Source organism: Taurulus bubalis (genome assembly GCF_910589615.1).
Source record: "Taurulus bubalis genome assembly, chromosome: 17".
Taxonomy (NCBI): Eukaryota; Metazoa; Chordata; class Actinopteri; order Perciformes; family Cottidae; genus Taurulus; species Taurulus bubalis.
Window position 1 is genome coordinate 12,221,277 of NC_136605.1, and position 25,854 is coordinate 12,247,130.

Below are 25,854 nucleotides of genomic sequence, written 5' to 3' on the forward strand. Positions count from 1 at the left end.
CTGTTCCTCCACTATAGGCATTGATGTGAGCCAAATCAAGAGCCTCTGAGCTGAATGGATCAACAAATGTTTTTTTTGCTTTTTTCTGTAGTCTGGTAGCCAGCATGGATATGATCATCAATACCGACATTATTTTTGATGTGAAATGGGATGGCTAAATATGACCAATAGACCTTCCATTATAGATTTGGGACTTTTGCAAAAATACCTACTCTTTGTCTGTAATTGAATTCCTTCATTCTTTTGGCCTTTATGTAATTTGTATGGTTATCCAGTTTCTGAAATGAAATACCATTATTCCAACCTGTCTGAACAATAAGAACAAATGAAAACCATTCCAAATAATGTGGTTTTGTTGTGAAGCCAAAGATGCTACTTATTTGATATTTGTCACCAATGTTATTGTTGTCTTTCTAGGTAACTGACACAGGTTTAAGCATCACATTGTGCTGTATCTAATGTACGACCTGCTAATCAGCCATGAGTCAAATAGTCGTAGCTGAGAGGTTTATTATTGTTTTGCTATAATTGCAGACAATATAGCAGTTGAATGCCGAAAAATTCCCCTGGACCTATTAAGCACAACTGAATGGGATTGACTCAGTTGCAGGCATGTATGTGCTGTTACACATGTGAAATATGAACTAAATTTGTAGACATTTATACTGTCCTCCGATCCATACTCTCAGTTCCTTGGGAATGAGAAAGTGTTCTCTTAAGTGTTCGAGAAATCTCTCTGCCGTTTTCTGTGTTACTAAACTAATATTGACCATAAATGCTGTATTGTGCTGTTTTTCCACTCCATAAAACATCTTACAAATAACTCTAAAATAGATATTAGCAATAACAGCTATGTCTTAGAGAGTAACTAAGAAATAGCTAAGAGAGTAACTTGACAATCAGGCTTAATGCTGCTTAAATGTACATACTTGTTGTCCTTTTTTACTATCCAGCAACTACTGGAGGTCTGCAAAAACAAAATATTCAGCAAGTGTAACTCACACATTGTATAATCATTTCTGCACAATTATATAAAATCCTTTGAACAGACGTATTCATATTTTTTTTATAAAGTAAGAATTAAGGGGAAACACCCCAGGAGAATCGGGGGAAAATATCTAATACATATCACCATGACAGTTGATTAGTTACATTAAGACAATCATTTGCCAGTGTTGTGTGTGGGTCAAATCTGACCGATTTATAAATATTGTGTTATCTGATTACCTCAAAAGCCTTATGATATCCTCCATGCGAGGCATTTGAACATATCAAATTGTCACTTTCATCACCACGTTCATTGATTTTTGTTGTGGTTTAGTCAACTTTGTAACAGCCATGGTGTTCCCAGTCAAAAACAGACATTGTTTACAGCTTAAAAAGGTGTTGAATACAAGTTGGTGATGAGTAATGCTTTTTTTGTGTTAATGTAAGAGCATACAGACACTAGAGCAAGGGGGGAGAAACGAACACAAAAGGAGGGTTAAAAATACTAATCAGGCCTTTATCTCATCAAGGTGTTAATTTGCATACATTCCCAGAACATACATCTCTTCTTGGATAAAGCCAGGTTAAAGATTATTGTTTCATTGTGTTGACATTAAAGTAAAAGTGGTTTTCAGAGGACATTTTGGATATCTCTTTCTGTCAACAGCCATTAGAGAAGAACATGTTCGCCATGTTTCTAATACGATGTTATACACATCAGGCTGGTATTAAAATAAACCACTAAATAATGTATGTTCCAGGATGTTTTATTTCCACTAGTTCAGCAAAACTATATTGTAATTGACCAGTGCATGACACAAACAGTTTTAATGATTTCTCACCTTCATTAATCTGATCAAAACAAAACTCTGGTACACTAGAAACAGTACCATTAAAACTATAAACGTCCATTATATTCAGCTGTGATGACTGTTGAACACTATGCATAGACCAATCCACGCGCTACTGCATCCTCCTGTCTTCCTATTCAGCTCAGGTGGGTCACATTCAGAAAATGTGGCAGTCTCGTGATTGCTGTCCGAGGTGCTGATCCTGGACCCCTCCGGGGAGTCCGGAACTTTAAGGGTACCCAACCCGCAGGTCATGCTGCTTTGTGTGCTGCTATATGTCAAATGATATGTAATGACAGTTGTTATATGGCTGCTCCATCAGGATAACGACACAAAGCAATGTTAGAGGGGTTCCGGACTGGGTGGGTGGGAATCAATACTACAAACTTCCACTTGATTGTCCTGCTTCGCTTGCCGTAGGAATCACGGACACACCGACTGTGGACATGGTGGTAGTCGGTTAGCCTGCTAGCCATTTTTTGGCTGTTTATTATCATGGTAACATGTTCGGTAATATGTAATAACTTGTCTGTTGACGAAGGAGGATGTGGAGGGGATGTGGCTAAATAATGGGAAACGTTTTTGGGAGAAAGAGTCGACCTACGCGTGTAACGGAACAAGACAAAGCCGTTTTGGTGAGCTGAGAGCGGGCGTAGCAGCAGCTTAGTCCCGTTACGTTAGCTGGCTGGACAAAACATGGACTCCCGTTAACAGACGTGTGAGCCATTGTTTATGTAATTCAGATTCAGACAGAAGTCCTTTGTTAAGAAGTCAACGTTAGCTAGAGAGAGGTGTTGTCCGTCATCTGTGTGGGCAATATAACCGACTGTATACTAACACACACTCTCATTCCTTTAATTGTGTTGACACATTGTCAGATATGTGGTAATACAACATAGTATACATACATGCCAATAGTTGTTTTATATTAATAAGTTCCCCCACTGGGTATTAATAAAGCTGTTAATAAAGCTGCTATATCCTAAATGTAATTTAGGTAATTTAGGTATTACTTATAAATACACCTGCCTTTGTGTTTTCTTCCCACAGCAATTGAAGCAGCAGAGAGATAAGCTGAAGCAGTACCAAAAGAGAATCACCCTCCAGCTGGAGAAAGAGAGACTTCTGGCTAAGCAGTTGCTAAACGATGGAAAGAAAGAGTAAGCATTACAAAAATACTATGTATGTAATGGTAATCAGGAACACTGTCGGTAGGTTTTGATAATAAAAAAAACGACAGTACATGCAAAACTTCACACAGACACATTTAAAATCTCCTGATTTGTAGATGGCGCCATGGGCTCAATGACATCATCATTGTTATTCTGTATGCAATGTTATGCACTGTATGGCTACCTTAGAAAAAAACATGCTCTTTGCTGTATTGTGTTTTTTTCATTTGTATTTGTTGTTGCAGAAAAGCGCTGCTGCTTCTTAAGAAAAAACGATATCAAGATCAGCTACTAGACAAGACTGAAAATCAGATATCAAACCTAGAGAGGATGGTAAGTTATGTGCATTTACACTATTTGATGTCATCGCGTTTTAAGGCCCCAGCCCATCAGATTTATAGTTCATGCGATTGTTTTAAAGAGCATGGAGCATGATGGGATGTGAAATCTGATAATAATAATAATAATAATAATAATAATAATAATAATAATAATAAGATTTGCTTTCTCATGTTCTGCTTTTGGATTTTTTGCTAAATTCAAGCTTAATCTGAGCTGGGAAATGTGCATACAATGATAGGGGCTGTCATTAACTTGACTAAACAGTTTTTTTACGGTACATAGCTGTCTGAAATTGAATGTATTCAGTACGTATTGGTGTTGAAATGCCGTATATGATACAATCAGCCAGTATTTAGTCAATGTTCAATGAGAGAATTTCATCTATAGTTTTTTTTGTTTGTTGGTATTTGTGCAATTTTTTATGTTTTACATGCTAATAATTGTCAACAGGTTCAAGATATTGAGTTCATGCAAATTGAGATGAAAGTCATCGAGGGACTTCAGGTTGGCAATGATTGTCTGAAGAGTATGCACGAGGTAGATATGCTATTATGTTTCTTCCCTTCCTTTTGTATTGACAAATATGCACTTCACACAATAATACCCCCTCAAGCTTTAGATATGTGAACGTGTACGTCAATAATATCAAAGTTTCAACTGATGAACACACTTTATTCAATGTGATTCTTTTGGCGAGGATTGAGCACCGGAGAAAGCTTGTGGTTTGTGTTTAGCATAGCTGCTGCACATTGTTTGAAGATTAAGGGATTAAAAAGCAAAGCCTTGACTACAGCTGTGTGACTGGAGCACATCTTTGGATACAGCGTACAGATCTGACCCTAGAAAACCACAGGCTCACCACTTTTCATCCCGAAACACTTTCCTTCTGTAATATGAGCTTACTTTTCTTGTTTGTGACAGATCATGTCAATTGAAGACGTGGAGAGAATCCTGGATGAGACCCAGGAATCAATTGAATATCAAAGGGTAAATGTCTGCTTGATGTCTCAAACGTCCACTCCACTTGCACTTAAGGTTGAACTGATTCGATGTTGGTGGTCAAAGGTCACTGTGAGCTCACAAAACACGTTTGGGCCATAACTCAAGACTTCATATGCAAATTATGCAAATTACAAACCAATATCTAATAAAATAAAATGATTGAAGTGATGACATTTTGGAAAGACATTGATGTAACCTACAACATGTCTCGTTGTCCGAGGCAAGGCGGTAATTATAAATTTAGTTGATAACATTTTAATAATGCCAATATTGTATTTGAGTAAGAACTTTAATATCTTCCTGTCACAATATCCCTTATGTTTAAAGGACAAAGATAATCTTTTATCAGTCCCGCAGTAGGGAAATTGCAGGATTACAGCAGCGAGAGACACATAGTAAAATAAAATAAAAAACAAGTAATATAAATAAACAGCAAAATAGTAATATAACAGTAAAGAATCTACAATATAAGTATTATGTATACAGACAGAATAAAACATGTATTTAAAAATGTATTTAAAATGTATTTATATTGCACCAGTTGAAGTAATAGAACGTTCCTACACATTGTTCCTACACATTGTATACATAACTGAACATGTTTATAGTAAGTCAGCAATATAAAACAACAAGTTGTCAGTCAAATTGCTGTCGGCTTACATATATTTTTTGCTCCTGCAGCAAATAGATGAAATGCTGGCTGGAGCCCTGACGCAGGAGGACGAGGAGGCTGCTTTAGCCGAGCTGGAAGCTATCACTCAGGTGGGCGTTGCGCTGCATGTTTATCCTTTATATTAACACAGAGAATGTTTGGTGACCGGTGCGTGATCTGTCCCTGGAACAGCCCTCTTGACATTTACACACACACACACACACACACACACACACACACACACACACACACACACACACACACACACACACACACACACACAGAGGCCTGGTGTAACTACAGGCTTCAACTGTTTGCCACTTACTGTAACGCTTCCTCTGGAGCAGTGATGTTGTTGAATCTGTAATTTAGAGTTAAGTAAAGTGCGGATTTCATACACAAACTGCATGCTGGTATTTTGACCAGATTTGTTCATTATCTGTCTCTTGAGCAGAGGAATAAGTGGAGCAAAGTTAGAGGCCACAAAATCATAATTTGTATGTAATAACAGGCTGTATAATGGAAACAGTTGTGAGGATGAATTTGGTTGATTGCTAATAATTAAAACCTCAGCAGATGTTTCCTTTTTTGTGATCTAATTGCCATTCCAAATGACACACTCTCAAGCCTATCAAACTACACAAATTATTACGTTTCACACTTGAACACAGACACAGATTCTAATTCTGAGTCTTCTCACTTTGACAAAAAGGCAGCAAGCAATGTAATAATCCTTTTTAGCAGTTTATCTATTTCAATGTTTTGGATATGGAAAGTTTGGTGAAATAACTTGCCTAAATGGGATGCCAACATTTTCAGCTTTGCCAATAAATACTGTTGTACCTTTCTTAGTTGGTCACTGTAACCTCTATTGTTTCAATGTGTATTGTTAGGGGCCGTTCACACCAGACGCGACTTTTAAAAGTGCAGCCGCTTCAAAAACGCCTTGGCAAAAACGCACCGGCCAAAAAACAAAAAACAGCCCGGTACGCCTGTGGAGCGGGTCTGCGTGCGCAACCGGGCGATTATTAACTGCCGGGCGGTAGCCGGGTGATTTTGGCCCGGTTACCGCCCGGATCTTTCTGCCGGGCGGTAGCCGGGCGATCTTTAACTGTCAGACGGTAGTTAAAGATCGCTAATATTAATACCTCGTCGGAGTTCATGCCACACGAAAACAGGAAGGAAGTGGTGACGCAATAAAGCCCGCCTCTTGCTTCATCCGATTGGCTCCCCTGGCCAAGTGTGACATTGATGAGCTGTGCGACTCCGCGCAAGGCGCTTAAAGTTGAGAATATTTCAACTTTTAAGCGCGCCGAAAAAACGCTAGAAAAACGCGTCGCGCGGCATTTAAAAAGCGCGCATGAAAGGCGCGCCGTACCATAGGGAAACAATGGTTTTGCTAGAGACGCGTTTTTGAGAGTCGCGTCTGGTGTGAACGGCCCCTTACTCTGTTCCCTCTCCTGAAACAGGGAGAAGACGTAGCACTTCCAGAAGTCCCAACTGAGCCCATACCAGAGGTCCCGGAGGCAGCTAAAGCTGAACCAGGTTTGTTTTTCTTATTTCACATCATGAAGCCTTCTTCACACACTTTGTATATTTGTACAGGAATTGATGCCAGATTGATCTTATTTGCTTTACTTTGAATTTCTTTTCTAGAGAGGAGAGAAGCAAAGGACACGCCAGACAGAGAAATGTTAACAGCCTAGAACAGAGTCAAAATGTGACTAAGAGGAGGCTGTCTTTGTACCGATGGGTTATTTCACTAGGTGGGACCTGCACACATCAGTGCTCCCCTGAAGTATCTACATAAAGGACTTTTATTAGCAAAGCAACGTCACATTGCAACTTTTATGGTTATAGTGTAACAGAATGAACGGACACATTTTTAGATGTTTTACACATTCATTCCAGTTGTTTTCCATATTAAATTGAGCTGTGGCCACAATATGTTTTCTTCTGACTTGATATGTTGTTCACATTTTCATCTTGTGTAGCATGCTTTCTCCACAAGGGGGCGCTCCTTGCTAGTTTTCTTTTGACTCAACAGTTTACAAAACAGGTGTGTTCATTCACATCCCATCAGTAAAGTGCGTGTGGTTATTGGCAGAAAGTAGAAAAAGCTCCTGTTGCTGACATGTGGGAGATGGTTGACAAGAAAACCAGTATGGTATTTACAATCCTACACTAAGTGGGCACTTAGACTCTAATTGGCATGTACAATGAAGCTAACACAAAGTATCCACTGTGAGACAAACATCACCTATGGTTTTACTGAAAACAGTCAGAGTATGACTCACTTACAGACTTCTGCAATGCAATTGTATACATGGAGTTGTCTTTTGTAAACATAGAGAAGAGAAACTTCATGTGAAGGTTGCTCATGATAGCAACGGTGTGCACAGCGGCTTCATCAAAGGGCAGAGGCGGAAAACAACAGAATGCACCATGCTGGTATGGACATGGCACTGGGGGTAGGATACATACTCTAAATCTGTCTTTTTTGCTGGATTGATTTAATTTAGAGCAACCATTGTTTTGTCAGAATGATGTATGAAGGAAAATGAAGGGGTTACATTTGCTCCTTTACTCTGAGGACAAAATGACAGGGTCCCTCCTCTAGTATGTAATCAATCTGTGATGTCTGCAGTGTTTGCCTAGATGAGGATTGCAGATGAATGTGCATTATAGAGAACGGTCTTTTAAGCTCATCATACCAAAATACAAAATCAACAGACAATTACATAATAAATAGTTTTTGTTCTGTGGCAAGAACTTTATTTAAATATTACATGTTTTTTTTTTTGAGAAACAAATGTAGTATATTACATACTTTAAATGTACTATTACATACTTTAATATGGGCGGCGTGCACCAAATGTGCACTTTGATAAGATGGTGATGCATTTTGATGCTGTTGGAAATATTTGGTTTATGGTTTGAACGAAGTGTACACATGCTCTGGATCCACGTCAACATGGAATATATCTTCATATCATGCTACTTAAATTATTCAATGCTAGCCTTTCCAAAAAAAAAAAATAATTATAGGCCACAGTAACAATGTAGTTGTCATTTAGCAATCAATCACATGACATACCTGAATATCCCTATCACCCACTTGTGCAACATGTAAGTGTTGCTATATTCTACACGACACGTGTAAGATGCCACTTTCTGTCCTTTGTGTCATATTCCTGCGCTTTGGACTTTATTTCCGCACGCTTCTTCTGCTGCTGCGCGTCTGAACAGCGAAAAAAACGAAGCTGTCGCGGAGACCGTGAAGGCAGCAGCGGGCTGTCAGCTGGGGAGAGGGAAGGTGTGTTTAGTTGGAGTGGGGTTTCGGGAGCGCAGTATCATCTCCCTCTCACGGGCGCGTCGCCTCGCCTTTTGTTTCAGCAAACTCGTGTGTTATCCAGTCGCCTCATTTTACGCGGATACACGTTTGAAGGAAAGAATCGTTTATGGTCCTGGCTGAAGATTTCACGATGTCTCGCACCGACGAGGTTCACCGCATGACGGAAAATGTCTATAAGGTAAGGCTCAACTAATGAGTAAAGTTTGGAGGTCCATATGATCATAATTATTCCAGCTGTCAGACACGGTGTGATTCCACCATAAATCAGATTTATTTATTTACTGGCCGAGGCGCATTCAGAGCCTTGTCGTATTTTTTTACGATAATCTCTTTAGGGAGAGGCACCGTAGCTCTTTTTTTTTTTCTTCATTTACATTTTTTAAATTAGTCTTCCACCTCCACACATTTCTTCTCGAAACCAGTTTAAGTAATTTAGGCAACACCTCTCAGGTAAAAAAAAAAAAAAGCCCCCGTTCTCACTCAATCAAACTTGGTCGTTCATTCATTCTTTTCCTACGTGTTGGCCTATTGTATTCCTGTAGTGTTGCGACTACTGTTCAGACAGGCTGTTCCTAAGAGCTCAGTAGGTTTCTGTAGCCTAGCTTTCATGCCCAAATGGGGACATATTGCATTCCACAAGTCAGTTTTCGACGGGCAGAGAAGGTTGGGCTGATTTGTTGCAACAAGTAAACATTTGCCCCATAGGAGTTTCAACATTCAAACCTGTTCTGCCTAAAAACCTATGTGAACTCTGCCTGCAGTGGTAAGCCTCAGTACTGGGAAAACATATTCTCAGTAGAAATAGTATTAAAAAGTAATAGTACCGGAGCAGCGTCTAAGCATAATCTTTTTTTTTATTATTTTATCATTTTATCTACAAAGGCAGAACACATTATTTCCTTAGATCCCCAAAGGTTTCAATTTGCAATGACGTAGAATGCAGAGAGCCATATAGTGTGGGGTTAATGTGGGGATTTGTCATTTATGAATGCTTGATGACTGAAACATTGACTAGACTATGAATTGTAGATTGACTGTTTTCTGAACATCTGATCTATTCATCTACGAATCCTTTCAGCAATAGTTGTAAATCATTCAAACTATAAATCCAGGCTTTGGTTCATGATGCCATGGTTCAGAGTCGCAGGCCCCCACTGAAGGAATGTCAGCAAAGCTTCAGGTTATGAGGGCTCCACACCTCCGTGTCTTGTGATAATCTCAGGTTTCTGTTTTGATTAGAGGAAGTCGCTTTCAATATATTCTCACTCGCACATAATAACCTTTTAATGATACTTTAATTTAAACTCCCCCACCCAAAGCACAAATCCAGCTGTAGTTCAGCTAACAGGAGGCCAAGGATGGGTAGAGGGTAGCTGTCCGTGCTCCCACAGGGGATACACTTATATCGGTAAGGAGGTCGGATGAGCCAAGAGTGACTGACGACTGCTGCTTCTTTTAGAGCCAACCAGGGAAGCAAATGTTTCAGGTGGCTATTTCTGTCCTAAATTGGTCACACAACCTACAGTGTATCTCTTTTTTTTCCATTGTGGATTGTGTGCCATGCTCTGTTGGGTTTTGTCCAAGTATTTACACCTACTAATGTGGGCTCATCAACACAGACACACTGTAGGTGTCTGGATCCCGAACCCTTGGAGGGGCGACTCATCCCTTCAGAGATGGTCTTGCCTATTCAAGCACAAACCCAGCAGTGGGGCTCTTTCTCGAGGGTGAAAGCACCCTGACAGTCCTGACAGCCAAGAACGCTGATGGGCAGCACAGTGGAGAGACGCAGACCTTCTTCCACACTGGGGATCTGACCTCGTGGCAAAAGCTAGGACGTCGCAGTGTCATCTGTAGTTGCTGCTTATTTGGCAATCCTCGTGTTTTCTTCACCAACTCATGTCATTAGTGTCCTTCTAATATTTAAATGGGTGGATTCAATGTGACTCCCACCATATCTCAATGATGAAACACATCAGCCTTTCACTGCAAGTGTTTATGTGCTTGTGCCCTCAAAACCACACTAGTTTTATATTTAAAGGGATCCTGTTTTGTTTTTATAGATATAGGCGGTAATCAGCTTGTTTTGTTGCTGAAATTTGCTGCCGTAGAAGTGCAGACTGTCAACTTTACTTTCTTGGGTTTGTCAGCCACATTGAGGGCTGCAAGGCTTCTGAAACCTGAAAGTGCACTGAGAGTTCACCCTGTCATTAGTGTTACAGACAGCAGGGTGCAATGATTGGATATGTCTTCAGAGTGCAGACTGAGACTCAATATTGATGCCCCCCCCCCCCCCCCCACCAAAGTTCTGTTCAGTGTTGTACCTTTGACTCTTTGTGGCTTTTTACTTGTTTATATAATTGTTTGCAGAGAGTCATGCCCCTCCAGCTGTTGGACAAACTCTTAACAGCCACTCACTTAACACTAACTTTTAGGGGGAGACAAATGGGTCTTCCATAACACTGGCTGCCCGCTGTAACCCGGCCCGTTACGAGTTTGAGAGCCTCAGTGGACCCTAGTTGTTTTTGTCTGCCTCGTATGCACGCGCAGATCTAAAAACGTACAGCGGCTGCAAAGTCATTGCAGCCAGCAGCTGGGCAGATACTGAGTAATCGCAGAGGAGGAGAGGGGGGTAACTGCACCGCTGTGACTCATGTTGGCCCAGCGAGTAGAGAGTGTGTGTTTAACAGGGCTGGGACTGTAAGCATGGTGAGGGTGAGACTGGAGATTCAGCATCTCCCTGCGAACGCTATTCCATAAAGGCCAAAGGCACTCCTTTTTAGTTTTTTTTTTTTTTTGACTTGATGGTAATCAACAGGGAGTCGACCCGGTGAAACCCAGTAATCCAAGAGTGATCCTGTGTGACTCACTTCAATTCTCCTCCCTCACAGAGACAGTTCCAGACGTGGCGAATGGCATCTAGTCATTCCCGCGCTGACGGGGTGAGACAGATACTTAAGACTGAGTGCGTGTTGTGTGTTGTGTGTGTGTGTGCTACCGTCATCTCCACCAGCTGGCCTTGTCTATGGGTGTCTGAGAGAGACGGTGACCGGGTCAAGCCCCTTAACATCCCAATGGATGAAGAATGAGTGCTGTGTGGGGGGAGGGGACACACACCTACACACACTAAGGGAACAAATCATACTACTAACTGTGTTAAATTAGTCTATAATGACACCTTTTTAATCGCTACCATAACCCTCAAGGTTGCATGAACGCGAGGCAGTTGAGCACACCCTTTTAGCACTGTAACTTGTGTTTATTCAGAGTCTTTGTCATGGAAGGTTTGTGTGTTGCAGGTTTTGAACACACCCTGGCAGGTAAGGGAATGGAAGGGTGTGTCTCATCTCCTGCAGCCCTCAGGACAACACTCATTTTCCCATGCGGAGCCACTCCCTAATTGTCAACACAGCCTGGAAAGCGGTGGACGCCATTTTCTCAAATGGCTGTTATGAGGACGACAAAATAGTTGTTTGACGTCAACCGGATCAAGCGTGATACTTGATACCCTCCGGTCATAGGATCTTCATTGTGTCATGAGTTTGATGCCGCTGCAGTAGGTTTGGTTGTCTGATAAAAATGAAGGAAAAAACCCCTGATATGAAACACAGTTTTCCTGCCTAAAAAACATGCTGTTATATAATAGATTTCTCTCTCAGTTAAAATATTGTCGTGACATTCGCTACACTCGATTGAATGATATTCTGATAATGATAAGAGGACTAACGGTTCCACCACAATCTCATGTGGGAGATCTGAACAGGTGGTCTCTTAGCAACAACGTGCCATTATTCTTATGTGTTTCTGTCATATCATTGTGCTGAAAGACGGGCAGTAAGTGAAGGGCTGGAGAAAGCGAGTGAGAGGGAGGAAGAGCAAAGGATTTAGCTTCAGAGTTAAAAGAGAGATGTTGGACCTGTTGTAATTGATGAGAAATGCTTCATTAGAGGCCCACAAGGGGTTCAGTGTAAACCAGCCTTGTCTCCTGTATGGTGCTCGTGCATTAAGAAGCTGTCTAGAGTCACTTGAATGATGTTGCCATCCATCACGTTATTTGCTTTTTTTTTCATTTACCTTTTTTTTAGAAGGATATCAAATCAGGCACCACTTCCCTTTTTATAATATGCAATTTAATGGAGTTTCAAATGACTTCAGCTCCTGAACATCTGCCTCCAGAATATAGTGTTTCAACAAGTTTATGCCTGCTGGCGCCCGGGGCCTTGAAAAGATTGCATTATGTACTGCAGGAGATATCATAACATTCATTGCCTGTGGAACAGCAGATTTGTTCCCTGTGCCTTTGACTGCGATGCAGAGAAAGGACTATTGCTCCACACACCCACCTTCTCTGCACGTCCGGGGGTGGATGGTTTAGAGACGTTCTCTCTTTTCTTTTGCTCATCACTGCTTTTTCAAGGACTGAGACTGGAGATGTTCAGTGCTAAATCCAAGGCTGCACTGCATTGACTGCAAAAGAAGCTTCATAGCCGTTGTCGACAGAACAGGTTTATTCAAAGTCACCTTGTAAAGATAAGATAAAACGTCGCTGTCCATGTCGACGACATAAAAAAATCTGTAAGGTTATCCATTAACGTGGCGGTCGTCCAAAATGTTACTTATGTCACAAAAAAAACAGCACACATGAGCATTGTTTTTGCTTTATGTAGTGCATTAAAATGCTTATTGTGGGAGGAGAAGATAGAAGTAGATGAAGAGAAGGAAATCTAGATTCCACATCCCTGTTGAAATAGTCCCTAATTACTGTGGAGGGTGAAGCTGTAATTACACAGACTGAAAGAGACACACAGAACATTGCAGTAAGTACTGTGGCAGTGGACAATGGCCTTACATTTACAAGTCACGGACTACAGTTAACATGCCTGTGGCTAGTGCGACTGTATGTCTCTGTGGCAGATGCTGCTAGTTTCAGTAGCATTGGCCACCCTCTACCCACTGGGCTCTCTGAGCCGGCCCCCACAGTGTTTCTGTGAGACCCAGACCAGTCGTGCTATTGTGCAGAAAGTAGAAAATTTGGTTTGCATACCCACATGGTTTGAATGTTCCTTTTTGGTGAGTGCATTTACACCCAGTGAAAGCTTACCATTGGGGATGTAAAGTGACTAATGCAACAGACACTCGCTGTCATGGCGTTCCCTGTACTTCTAGTGTATTTGTACAAATCATCAGCGTCTCCTATTTTGATCATGTTCTTGCTTGTCCCTGTGAAACACCTCACGAGGAGACATGCATGTACTTTGAGTTTACATTTGTCGAGCACCAGATACATGGTGTCCTGTCCATGTAGGCTGTGTTGAAATCTGAGTGTGGCAAGGAGGAGGTCACAATGTATCCATAAGTCATAAACAGCCTTTCTGAAAGCCTCAAAGCTGCCATGAAAAATGTGAATTTTGCAGATATCCTCTTGATCTAACAAGTGAAGCAACCTACAGTTGAAGTTTGACAATTTACAATGTGATGTTATTTTCATTTGATGGTCATTTGAAGAAATAACAATCTTTACTGCTGTCAGTTTATTACCTTCGTTTTTCACAATTCATTAGAAGAACATTTTTATATATTTCAGGGTAATACATTTCATTCCTCCACCAAAATGATTGGGTGTCAAAGAACTGAAGCTAGCAAATATGTCTGGCTCTTGGTTGCTGTGGTAACCCAGTGCCTGTGTTGGGTTAGTTGAGGGCCTGATGCCGGGCTGAGTAGAGGGGGGAGGTCGGCCACACTGGCTGCAGATGACAGCAAAGCAAACAAACACGGTAAATAGTTGGTCTCTGGCGAGCAAATGATTTGTTGTGCACTGCAGATCGAAGGTGGGGGCTGGACAAAGAGCCTGTGAGAGGTGACTTGGTTTTTCCTTCTCCACCTGACACTCCAGACTGAGCATTTTACTCCCACATGACGTGGCATGCGTTGTTTATAGATGATTCATCACTCGTCAGGTGACTGGTGGATATTTGTCTTCTGCTTTGCATGTAAATGATTACTAATGATGAGCATGTACCTTTCTCCTCTACCTTTTTTAGCTTTCACATGGCACACAGTACCAATTGCAAGGTGTTTGTGCATGGCAGACAACATTAGGCGGGTCATGGTCATGGAGATGAATCCTTTTGCATGCATCCAAAGGTTTGAGTGTCCTTGATTAGCACAGCGCTTGTCTGACAACATGAGTCACGTTGGACATAATCTCCTTTCACTGTTATGTTTAGGCTCATGTTTGCAAATACAATTATGCCTATCAAAGAGGCAGATCAACACACTTAAACTTAAACTGCCAGTGGAGTCCTATACTAGTCTTGGTTCTGGTGCTGGGTCATGATGACTTATCCAGCTACAACCCATGATTGGATAATCGGCCACTAATAAGCTGTAATAACTAGCGCTTAATGATGGTTACTCGAGCTAGACCAAAAGATCACAAGAGGCCACTTTTTATTTTATTGTCTCTGAGTTATTCGCCAAAGTCGGAAAAGACGCAACCTTCAAACTCATCATTGTTTATAACATGAGAACAAGCGCTGGAACTCGAGCAGCTTTTGCGGCATCAACAAACAAAGCGTTGCCTTTGTGAAGCGAGAGAACGTCTCTGGGTCCTTGTCTGTGTTTGACGTGACTGATGTGCAATAATGTACTCTGTGCTCTTCCATAACAAAAGAACACGAGAGCTGCTCTCAAACTGCACGGGTTTCTCTCAGCCCACGATGTTGAGAAGTTTGCTCTCCTCAATACAACTGCGAAAGGACACATATATTCACGTGGTATTCTTGGACTTGCTGTTCGCTATGGCTTCTACTAAACAAGTGCATGCTGGGACTGCTGCAGTATTAGTAAGGCTTTAGGTATGCAAGAGGGACAAACTTCTTCTTGGCATCTACTCATGAATGTGTACATGCAGCTTGCTCTGAAATCAGGATGTGACGGTCTGTGTTTACTTTAGAAAGTTCTCTAACCTGTCTTAAAGCTGTCTCACAAAAGGAAGTTGGCTGTGTTCCCTTCACTTGTGCAGTCGCCCTACAGGAATTTTCAGACTCCAACTCCCCTGCTGTGGTCCCCTGAAATGGCACTATGTTGCACTTTACTGATGTTGATCAAAATTTAACAACATTTTGCCATTATCCCTTATGAGAAAATGAGTCAAAACATTGACGTGAGTTTATTTTTGAGCATGAACTTTTGATTAAATTGGCATTCCCTACGGCTAAATGTAATATGATTTGTGCGGAATGCAACCTCTTACAAGTGGCTGTTGTCTTTCCAGCATCTTTCATGATGCTGATGTACAATCAGCAGCTGAAGTAAAGCATGGTTCGTGGACAAGTTTTGATGTTTGAGATGTGGTTTAACACCCCAACCACACAACCGTACACTGGTCTGTATGGAGTACTCCAGCCCAGTGATAGATAGTCAGGTGTGGCGTGGGAAAATGTCCAATTTCACTTAATCGGTCCCAAAAAATATTATTTAGTTGCCGCAAATCATTTTCCATTGTTGAGCGTCTGAGCCTGCAATATAGTGGCTGGCCTAGTAATTAAAAACTCTTCCATGCCAGTAGGTAGTGCAATAATTATCTACCATGTATGCTGTATTATGCTACAATGTGACATTTTTTTAACATTTTTGGTTGTTGGTGTGCCGCGAGATTTATTTATTGTAGAAAATGTGCCGCGGCTCAAAAAAGGTTGGAAAAACACAGCTCTAGCCTACTAGTACTCAAAATATATTGCGCTGCAGGGTTAATAGGCTCTCTTTGTAACCAACTGACCTACACATTGCAGATCTATTGCGCTGCATCTACTGCACCAACATGCTTCCCACGAGGCAAAACTAAGTGGCATTGATTTTAGTTAATTTCTTGTGTACTTGCAACATTAATCTTTAAAACTGTTGACCGTTTTAAAACCTCGACCAAAAACTAGAAAGTGTTTACTTAGCATTTTCTCTGCCCTGCTGGGTTTTTATTTTCAGTAAACAATCCACAAGTAATGCCACTAGCTTTATCCTTTTAGCTTCAAACACATGATACAGTACAATTAGCAATTTTCTCTTTCGACATTATGTTAATGTTATGTTCTCCTTTAGCGTGTGAACATGTTCAACACAGGGTTTTCCCCAGGAAACCACTTCGCCGAGGTGATGAGACCCAGATCCTGTGGTGCCTCTTCCCGGTCCATCCTAGTTCCTCATCGGTGGAGTCAATCAGACGGGAGATTACACAGAAACCTGACGAGTTTCTCTTGGCACAGCAGTTGGTTCATGCTAAAGGTCCCAGCTATCACCAGCTGATTGATACCCTTTATAAACTCACACTGCTTCTTATTAGGAAAGAAAAGACTATCTGTGGGGTTGTCATAAGTACATCCGCACATGACACCCCTTTTTTTCACATTCCTCTGGATTACATCATTAGGCTCGGCTGCCTGTCGCCACTACAGCTCTCACAAATACAATAATTGGTGGCTGCGGTGCTCAGCTGATTCTGAGCATTTTCAGATCCGTGTCTGGTTGCCATGTAGAAGAGGAGCTGAGGAGGAAGGAGCGAGGCGAAGGCGTGAAGAAACAGATGATGATGATGATGATGATGGCATCCTGGCTCCTGATTGCGTGTGATTTCCCCCTGATTCTAATCAGCTTTGAAATTACCTCCCTTGCGTGCCATTACTGTGGTTGTGTGTGTGTGGAATGAGTGGAGATGGATTAATATCCCATAGTTTGAATTGACACACACACACACATACACACACAGGGCTTGTTTGCTACTTCCACGCCGAGGAGAAATTCATATCAATCTTGTGTTTTCTCTTATTTTGCAGCCTTTTATGCTCGTACTCCCGAGTTCTCGATTTTCTTCCCGTCTCACCTCACGGCACAAATCGGTGTCAAACTGATGTTATACATTTTGTAGGAGACAATTCTCTGCCCTCATTTTAATTGTCTGATTTATAATTTTTGGCCCGAGTGCTGATAATGAATTAATTCAGTCCTTGTGTAGGCAGCTGCAGAATGGACAGCTTCTCTTTAAAGGAAAGAATTACACTTCAGTGACATAGTTCTTATTCCATTACTTCTTTAAGTGAAAGATGATACAGAGTAGTGTTTCAATGGGAAGGGGTATACAGTACATCATTACATTTACACAATTCTTGAAATCCATCCTCGCAATTTTCTCCTGGCCCCATTTCCCAATTAAACACCAGAATTAGAGTAACAATGTAGTACAAGAGAACTGGGATGACAAATTTAGCAACAATGGGAAGAGATGGAGTAATAACCTCCTCACTGTATTTTTTTCATTATTTTTGTCTGCTCTTCTCTTCCCCTTAGCTGCATGTCGCTGCAAACGTATCTCTTATATAATAGTTATATCCGTGGCTAATCATCCAATGCTTTAAGTTCAATAACTGCATGCATTTTCTGTATGTTTATTCAGTGTGTGTGTGTAGTTTGTGTAAGAAAGGTGGTCAGGCTTGTGTCCGCTACCTTTGTCCTCCTCAGTGGGAGAGTGTGCCGTAATGATGCTGCACGGGGCTTTGCTTTGTTATGCAATCCTCCCACAAGTTTGAAACACCACCACTCTTTATTATATAGCCTTGTATTCACGTAGGTGTGTGCACGAGTACACACTGATGCATGAATGATGTACGTGTGTGTGTGTGTGTGTGTGTGTGTGCGTGCGTGTGAGATTTGCACATATTCACGTGACCTTATCCTCATTTATGAGATGCACTCTGCATCGGAAATGAGGCAGAGCGAAGAAACATTTAGGTATTTACATTTCTTTAGCGAGGTCCTGAGGGATGTGTGGGTCTTTTATCTTCCCAGAGGCAGCGAGAGCGGGGACACCTTCTTTAAAGCAGCACTCTGTCTGTGCTTGAAGATGGGATTCTCCCCAATTATGCTCCTTTTCTTCTCGTATATTAGACTAGCAAAGCCAGATGGTAAATAAAGGGAGCTGATTTAAACAGGAGTTGCTATTGGAGTCGCTTATAAAGCTCATTCCACCGTCTCTTTGTGGTAGCTGGGGGATGAGTTTATGTAAAACAATACGATGACACGGTGCCCTCTGTAAAAAGTAGTCTGCTATGTATTCAAGAGTCTGCAGGGTTAATAGGCTCTCTGTTTTTGAGGACATTTCTTCCTAACAGCTTTCCAAGAAGTTTCTCTCAAGAATCTCACTGTGTTTCTGAGAGCTGCTGAGCCGGTGCACAGACTTCTCTGTAGAGTCCATGTTGCTTGAGGGCTGGACCCAGTTAGAGAGTTCAGCCAGCCAATATCCAAGGGAACCTGAAGTGCACCTGTCTTTTTGCTCACTTGTATTACTCCTTTACACTTTCTGCCAGGGTGTTAACATATTTTGGACACAATTGTCACCGGTTAGGATGCTTCTGGAATCCAGAAAACTCTGGAAACCATTAGAGCGGCAACAAATAATGCATTTGGTTGATCAAGACTATGGCAACTATTGTTATAATTGATTAATCCTGTTTTTCAAGCAAACGTGCCAAACATTTGCTGGTTCCAGCTTCTTAAATGTCAGGATTTTAGTTTCTTTTTGGTGGTATGTAAGGTACACTGAATATCTTAGTCAAAAATAATAAATAATGCTCCCTGAGACTTAATAGATGAAACATTTGATCAGTTGAATCGAGTAAACAATTGGGTGATTAATTGTTAGTTGCAGCCCTAGAAATAGTCCGTCATAATACGGATAGAAATGTATGCCTGATGATCAGCAGAAGTGAACCAATTTAATTAAAACTATTTACAATAGGTATGGCTGTTCTTGGTGGGTGACTGCATCTTTTTTCTTTGTCCCTTTTTTTGTAATCTCGTCCAGTTTCTTTTGGCTGCATCGATGCCAGCTCAGTCATGGAGAGGCGTAGTAAAAGAGTTGCTGTTGGTAATGACGGTATCGGCGATTTATGTGTGACTCACTGGTATTTCTACTGTAGGTAGGATGTACTGCACTCGAGCCACTTGAACCTCAACTTCTGACGGCATACACAGCGAGCGCAGATGCGCCGTCCTATCCAAATTGTTGGCTCTCGTTAAAAACTAAAGACAGACAGCAAGATGAATGCAAAAGCAAAAATGCTGAAGTCTGATGAAGATGAGAGGCTGATGATTTTTCAAATGAGCTGCAGGGTTGTTTCAGGTTGACACTGGTGGCACCTTGCCATATAATTCTGCCGCGGTGTGAATCCAGACGAGAAGTATTATTAAGTGTTCTCCTGCCGTATTGATGGCTTGTGTCGAGACTGCTGCCGCAGCAATGTTGTGGTTGTCTCTCTGTCCCCTGGCTGTTCCTGACTAGCTGACTGGGGACCGGCTAATTGGAGGAAGCCCTGGAGGAAGCACAGGAGGGGGAAGTAGAGGAAATTATGATGGCGGGAGATGGCAGGCTTCATGCATCCTCTGCATTTACACCGACTCTGCCCTCAGTATAGTGTTATACTGTATCTATCCAGTAACGGCGCATATTGCCGTTGCAATGACAAAAAAAATCTGCTTGGTTTCTTGTTGGAGTAAAAATGTGAATGTTTCTTATGATAGGATGCATTATAGAAATACATATGTTATGCTGATTCTTCATGGCCATGTCTGTAGAATCTACACTTCTCTGTTCTCGAGCCACCACAGTGACCCTTGGTGTCCGTCATATCGTGCTCTAAGGTAACCACATGCATCCCCGCCGGTGCAAATTTCATACTTTTTAGTTCACGAGTATCTATCCCACTCCTCCGCCGCCATCATCAACCCCAGCCTCTCCTGCCTCATCCCACCTGGACTATTTCCCACTGTAAGAGGGCAGGATGTGGGTGGAGGAAGCCATTCCTGCCCTTATCAACATTCAAGGCAACCACTTAGTGCGTCCAAAGATTCTGTCGGTGTCTATTTGCTCTGTGCGAGACAGATTCTGTGCAGGAGGTTTGTGTATGTCAGAGGAAGAGGGAGGCAGGGGGTGCGATAGAGAATGAATAGAGCAAGGTGTTAGTCTTTCTTCTCTGCCCTTGACCCCGCTCTGTTAAGTGAAACCTCTACCTCCCATTCATCTCTTGTTTTCTCTTTCAGACCATCATGGAGCAGTTCAACCCCTGCTTACGGAACTTTGTTGCCATGGGGAAGAACTATGAGAAGGCCCTTGCCAGTAAGTCATTTTTTCTCTCTTATTTTCTCCAAGCTCCCTGTTTCCCTGCAGGTTTGGGCAGACGGCCAAGCCAGCCCTCTCTCTGTCTCTCTCTCTCTCGTATATCTATGCACCTTTCTGTATTTGTGAATTCTGACGAATACAAGAGGCCACTGATCTGATGCCGACGTGAGGATGACTGTGTCAGCAGTCAAATTCACAAAAGGAAACGTGTGCATGTATGTTCGTCGCTTCCTAAACACTTACGGCGAAGCGTCATGCTTTTTGAGACTTTTCATTTCTCTGACAAGGTACGAAAACTTATCCCCAAAAGGTCCCTCAACCTTAACGCAAGGCTAAACCCCCTCAGTCCAACTAATCCAGCAATTAGTTTGTGCCCCCCTTTTTAAAGCCTGTGGTTCTTTCTCCCTCGTCTTTCTCCCTCGTCCCTGCCACACACAATAACTAATCCTGGCCTTGGTATAGGTAGGAGACAGACTGGCTGAGCCATTAAAGACACACTTTGCAGAATTGGCTCAACCCAAGGGACTAAGAGGCTCTGATTTGCGGGGGCAGGGGGATGGGAGGACACACTTCCACCCATATGGTGCAATCACTGAGATTATTCAGCACCCAAAATGCCAAAAGGGCTCAATGGGTAGGCTTGCTGGATCTGTTAATGGACACATTCCAGGTTTTCTAACACAGCAGCGAGTCGCTAGTTCTAACAGCGTTTGGTAAGTGTAAAAGCAACAGATGCATAAAACTGAGTGACTCTAACTGCCTACGGAACACAGCCTGAAACTTATTATACAAGTCCCCCGACAGCGTGATGAGGACGATGCAAGTACGGGGAATGATCGTTGTCCTGATTTAAGGATGTGGTTCTTCCACCTCTTCTCTAGAGTGAAGTGTGAGTGATGGATCAGTAGCTCCAACCAATTGTCTGTCTACTTTACAATCAGAGATCCGGTAATCCTCTCCGTCTGTGTCTGCGAGCCCCTCGCCACACATTTCATTAGACAGAAGTGAAGTAAAGTATCCGTACATATCCAGCTTATCTACTCAGCAAACCGTCAGCTGCACACACACACACACACACACACACACACACACACACACACACAGAAACACACACACACTTGCTCACTTGCTGCAGCAGCATTGAGAAAGAAGAAAGAGTCTGCTGCTTGGAGATCACTTTGAAAATCTGCTGTAACTCCCAGAATCCTGCTCTCACAACCCTCCCCGCCCCACCGCAGATGTGCACACACACATAGCCACGCACGCTTTCCACATCAAGGCAAGCAGCAGTGTCTGTTTGGCATAATGAAGAGAAATCAGCCGTGATGCTCTAGAGGCTTTTCTCAGTTCTCAGGTGTTCCCCCAGCCAGAGAGCCAGAGAGGAAGCGCACGCAGTCTTCTGCCGTTGACTCAGCTGTAATTGGGATTAGCATAAGCATATGTGCCTCAGCCTCTGAGCAGAGCTGCGAGGCTTCCAGCCTGGGAGTCTTCCTCTATCGCAGGGCTGCATCTGTCTGCTAGAATTGGCCTGCCCCTGCCAGGCTATTGTTGTAAATGTGTCTCTCACCTGGCAGCTGTCTGCAGGCACGGGGCCCATCTGTCACCTGGACCGCTGTTGAATTCACCTCTAAAAGCAGCGTCCATTATTCACTGGAGACGGGCCGATTGGCAGGCTGTATGGCAGTCGGGTAGAAATCACTGGAAGCTGACTCTGCCCTGTGTGACCTTTCATTGGCACGGGGCCGCAGTTGGAATAATAGGGACTGAAGTGGATATTGATCTGGACAACCAGGAGTCCTCTTGATCTTTATTTAGTCAGCGAGAGAGAAGAGGAGATATGGCTGCTGATTAGGTTTACCGTTACCTCACTGATTGTTTTTGTGTACCCTGAAAATGTAGAGCAGAGGTCAAGCGTTTTATGTGCACAAATCAGAACATCTGTGCACACATGTGACATCTTGTTCTACTTGACCCTTGAGTTCTCTTCATGTAAAAAGGGATTATTTGAGCAAATAGACAACCCCATTAGAATATAAAAGCAATTAGAGTTACATTCTTACACCTTTCCATCAATGCTAGAGGGAAAGACTCTTTTCATACACGATACAGCATCCAGTGTTGAAGCTTTGTCAATACAGGTCCCCTGGCCACTGTGTCAACCTGCTGTCCAATGTTCAGACATATTGACAACAAATACCCAATGGAATGGAAGAAGGAAAAGGCCAGTGGTGGTTTTCAGCATGTGGTTAACACCATGCCTTTACTATTCACTGGAGACGCACCAATGTTTTATCACAAATATTGCAAATTGTCCTTTTGCTCATGGAACAAGAAGAGACCCAGGTATAAAACATGTTAAAACACATAAAAACTGAAGTTAAACACACATAAGAAAGCTGAGTGACTCACTGATGTGTATGTTTGTGGGGGTCAGTATGTTGGAAACTGTAACAACTGGTGAGTTTAGTGCAACATTCAAATTTCACTGCCTGTGAAGTGATGGGGGAATATACTCGGTGCCAAAAAACCTCTAAATATTAAAATTGCTCTCATACGCTTTGTGCCGATAACAAACCAACTTGCCTTCTCATTATAACACCAACCCATGAACGGAACATAACGGAAAACACATTTGTATGCTTGTGTGGCTTCCCCATCAAGCACAGATTATCTGTCAGAAAATAATTTCCTCTTTGCAATCAAGCATGCAGATTGTCAACAAGATGATGTTGAGTAATTGCATAGCAACATCAGTGCAAAAACTACCTGAGGGAAAACCAGAAGTCGAAGGAAAGGGTGCAAATGTTTTAGGCCAGCCTTCTGACGACTTAGTTTACTCAAAGCTAAGATGTATTAGTTTCTTTTAAGAGACACACTGCACTGTTACTTTGAACTTGACCCTGCTTTCTTCTTCTTCTTGCTTCTCTCTGTCTCTAGATGTGACATTTGCTGCCAAAGGGTACTTTGATGCTCTCGTCAGAATGGGTGAACTGGCCAGTGAAAGTCAAGGATCCAAAGATTTAGGTAAGTGACTGACATTCACTTGATGACCAGTTTTTTGTTTTTTTTTATCAACTTTATTCTCTTTCTTTCTTATTTCTTGCAGCAAAATCATTTCACACACACAAACACATGCACATCAGCTTATCGTGTATAAAAACTGGCAGCGGAAGCTAATTTGCATTCAGAGAGACGTGTGTGTGGGTCGATACAGGAGGTGTTTTTTTTTTAGATGGAGTGTTTTCCTCAATCTTTTTAGTTCTAAAGCAGTTTGTTGTTTGTTTTGTTTTCTGGAGGAAACAAAATGTTATCATGAGCGAGCAGGTACCTGAACATCATTTATTTACAACACTATAGACGGTAGTTGATATTTTTTTGGGGAAAAGCCTTTTCATATTTTCTGGTTCACAGTTTGTATTGATCCTGTGGGGAAAACAATGTATCCGTAAATCAGATGTTAGACATTTTGCACTTTGTGTGATGCGTGTATGTCATGTCAATTAGGTGTATCTGCCTGCCTGTCTCTGTGTGTGTTCTAGTTATGAACATAGAGGTCAATGGCCAACCAACACCTGGTCCTCTCATAGTGAATAGTTTCCTTGGTGATGGGTGTCTCTGAGTCGGTGTGTATCCGCTGTCACCAGCCCATGGGAAATCAGCTTCTGTTTGAAGAGATTCCCTTTGCACTGATTGGGCTTTTGACTGCTTGATCTGCGTGTAAGTTGCTGTTGATTCGACGGGGCCTTTGTTGCAGTGGAGCTGAGATCTAGTTTGGGTTTCCTTCAGCCCAGCCGACAGAGACTGACATGAAAGTGCTCTCAGGATGTTTTATTCAGCAAGCGTCCCTCTCTCTCTCCCTCTATCGCTCCATCTCTGCCAGGTTTTCCATTGCTACAGCAGCAGTATCTCCGTGTTGAACTGAGCCTCACTTACAGTAGCGGGCTCTTCCAAGCCAGACATCCTCAGCTGAGCTTGTCGAAACCGAGAACAACGTGTACGTGATCTGACTGACGGTCGATCTAATCTCATCTGTGGCTCTAACAGCGAGGGGTTATTTTATAGAATAGGTCAGGTCAGAAACTATTAAATGTGTGTTGGCACTCCTGTGTGCGCTGGTCCAATCGCCTTTGTTGTTTTTTGGAAATTGCACATACGTCCGAGTGTCAAATTGCTCACCTCTTAGGTCACAAGTTTGTCTGAGGGAACTATGAACGGATCCAAAGCTCTGCGAGGGACTGGATATTTGAAATAACTCTCTGTCTTTACAGAGTCCTTACTGTTTTTTTCTCTGTGTCCATCGACTGAATCGCTCTGTACAGTTGTATGGTTGTGGTTTAACGAAGATATGAGCCCTTGTTGTACACGCCAGCTAACACCCAGCGCTCCACTGCATGCCACTGTGGTTCCCCAGGGAAGAATCCGTGTTTTATTTTCCAGCACCTACTCTCAGGTCCCCGCCCTGAGGTCGCCGCCGGTGCCTTGACCTCTTGTCAGACCGCGTGCAGGGATGAGTCCCAAAGCTCAGTTTCCTGTTTGCTAGAGCACAGAAAAAGCCACAGATTGGAGGAAAAGAGAACGCTGGAGGTTTGCCAAACAAAGCACAGCTTATGTGATGAGTTTCACAACGCAAATATTACAGATGTGAAATATTGTTTGAAGATATCAATCTTAATTCAATTCAAGAATGATATTCTTCAATTTCTCTATGTAATTGAATATCTTATATGTGAGATGTTAACATGCAAGGGGCTTTAATTGTTTCTCTTTCCTATGGTAACCGTGTCTTTATAGATAATTGCAACTGCTTGTAATGTGTGTATTCATGCAGACTTAACAAAACAGCAGAGGGGATACTAAGGCTTGGAGAGAAGTATATTTTTGGTCTCAGGCATGATGATTGTTGCTTGCTTGGTTTATTTTAACTACACTCAGGCTCTGTCGTCCAGATTTGAAACTGTTGCCCCAGTAACTAATGGAGACGTACATGAGTGTGAACTTGTGCTTTAAAGCATGTCCATGGTTTTCCACATTCAGATCAGTCACATGATGTTAACGTTGTTAAGTTATTGGCTGATTGTAAAACAATAAATAAAAGAAAATAAATATTAAGTATCTGCTTTTTTTTCTATAGCCTGTCTCTATTTGTGCATGCTCACACCTTCAGAAGCATGCATGAGTTGGAGCTTGTGTTGCACCTGTTTAAAGCCTGTTAATTCCATAGAGGCTCAGTAAGAGACGGCCTGCAAATGGGCCCACCTACACACCTAAGAGTCGGCAGCTGCTCTCCATCTCTTCCACCCTCCCTCCCTCTTCTTCCTCCGTTCTTT

At 42.3% G+C, this 25,854-nt stretch overlaps 2 protein-coding genes across 2 annotated transcripts in view; both read left to right on the forward strand.

Moving 5' to 3' along the window:
• Nucleotides 1-2,334: 2,334 nt before the first annotated feature.
• On the forward strand, nucleotides 2,335-6,945 carry LOC306750419 (charged multivesicular body protein 6-like). Its single transcript, XM_079233839.1, has 8 exons — nucleotides 2,335-2,473; nucleotides 2,889-2,998; nucleotides 3,256-3,343; nucleotides 3,803-3,889; nucleotides 4,274-4,339; nucleotides 5,036-5,116; nucleotides 6,476-6,551; nucleotides 6,663-6,945. Exons 1-8 carry the CDS (start codon nucleotides 2,408-2,410, stop codon nucleotides 6,710-6,712), a joined length of 624 nt encoding a protein of 207 aa, XP_079089965.1. The 5' UTR covers nucleotides 2,335-2,407; the 3' UTR covers nucleotides 6,713-6,945.
• A 1,522-nt stretch (nucleotides 6,946-8,467) lies between these two features.
• Nucleotides 8,468-25,854, forward strand: part of LOC306749662 (BAR/IMD domain-containing adapter protein 2-like) — a gene marked incomplete at its 5' end in the record, with an annotated part of 46,567 nt that continues 29,180 nt past the window's right edge. The window contains 3 exons of the mRNA XM_079232976.1: nucleotides 8,468-8,539; nucleotides 20,449-20,524; nucleotides 23,465-23,551. Coding sequence (XP_079089102.1) covers nucleotides 8,468-8,539; nucleotides 20,449-20,524; nucleotides 23,465-23,551 — 235 coding nt within the window. The remainder of the gene's footprint in view (nucleotides 8,540-20,448; nucleotides 20,525-23,464; nucleotides 23,552-25,854) is intronic.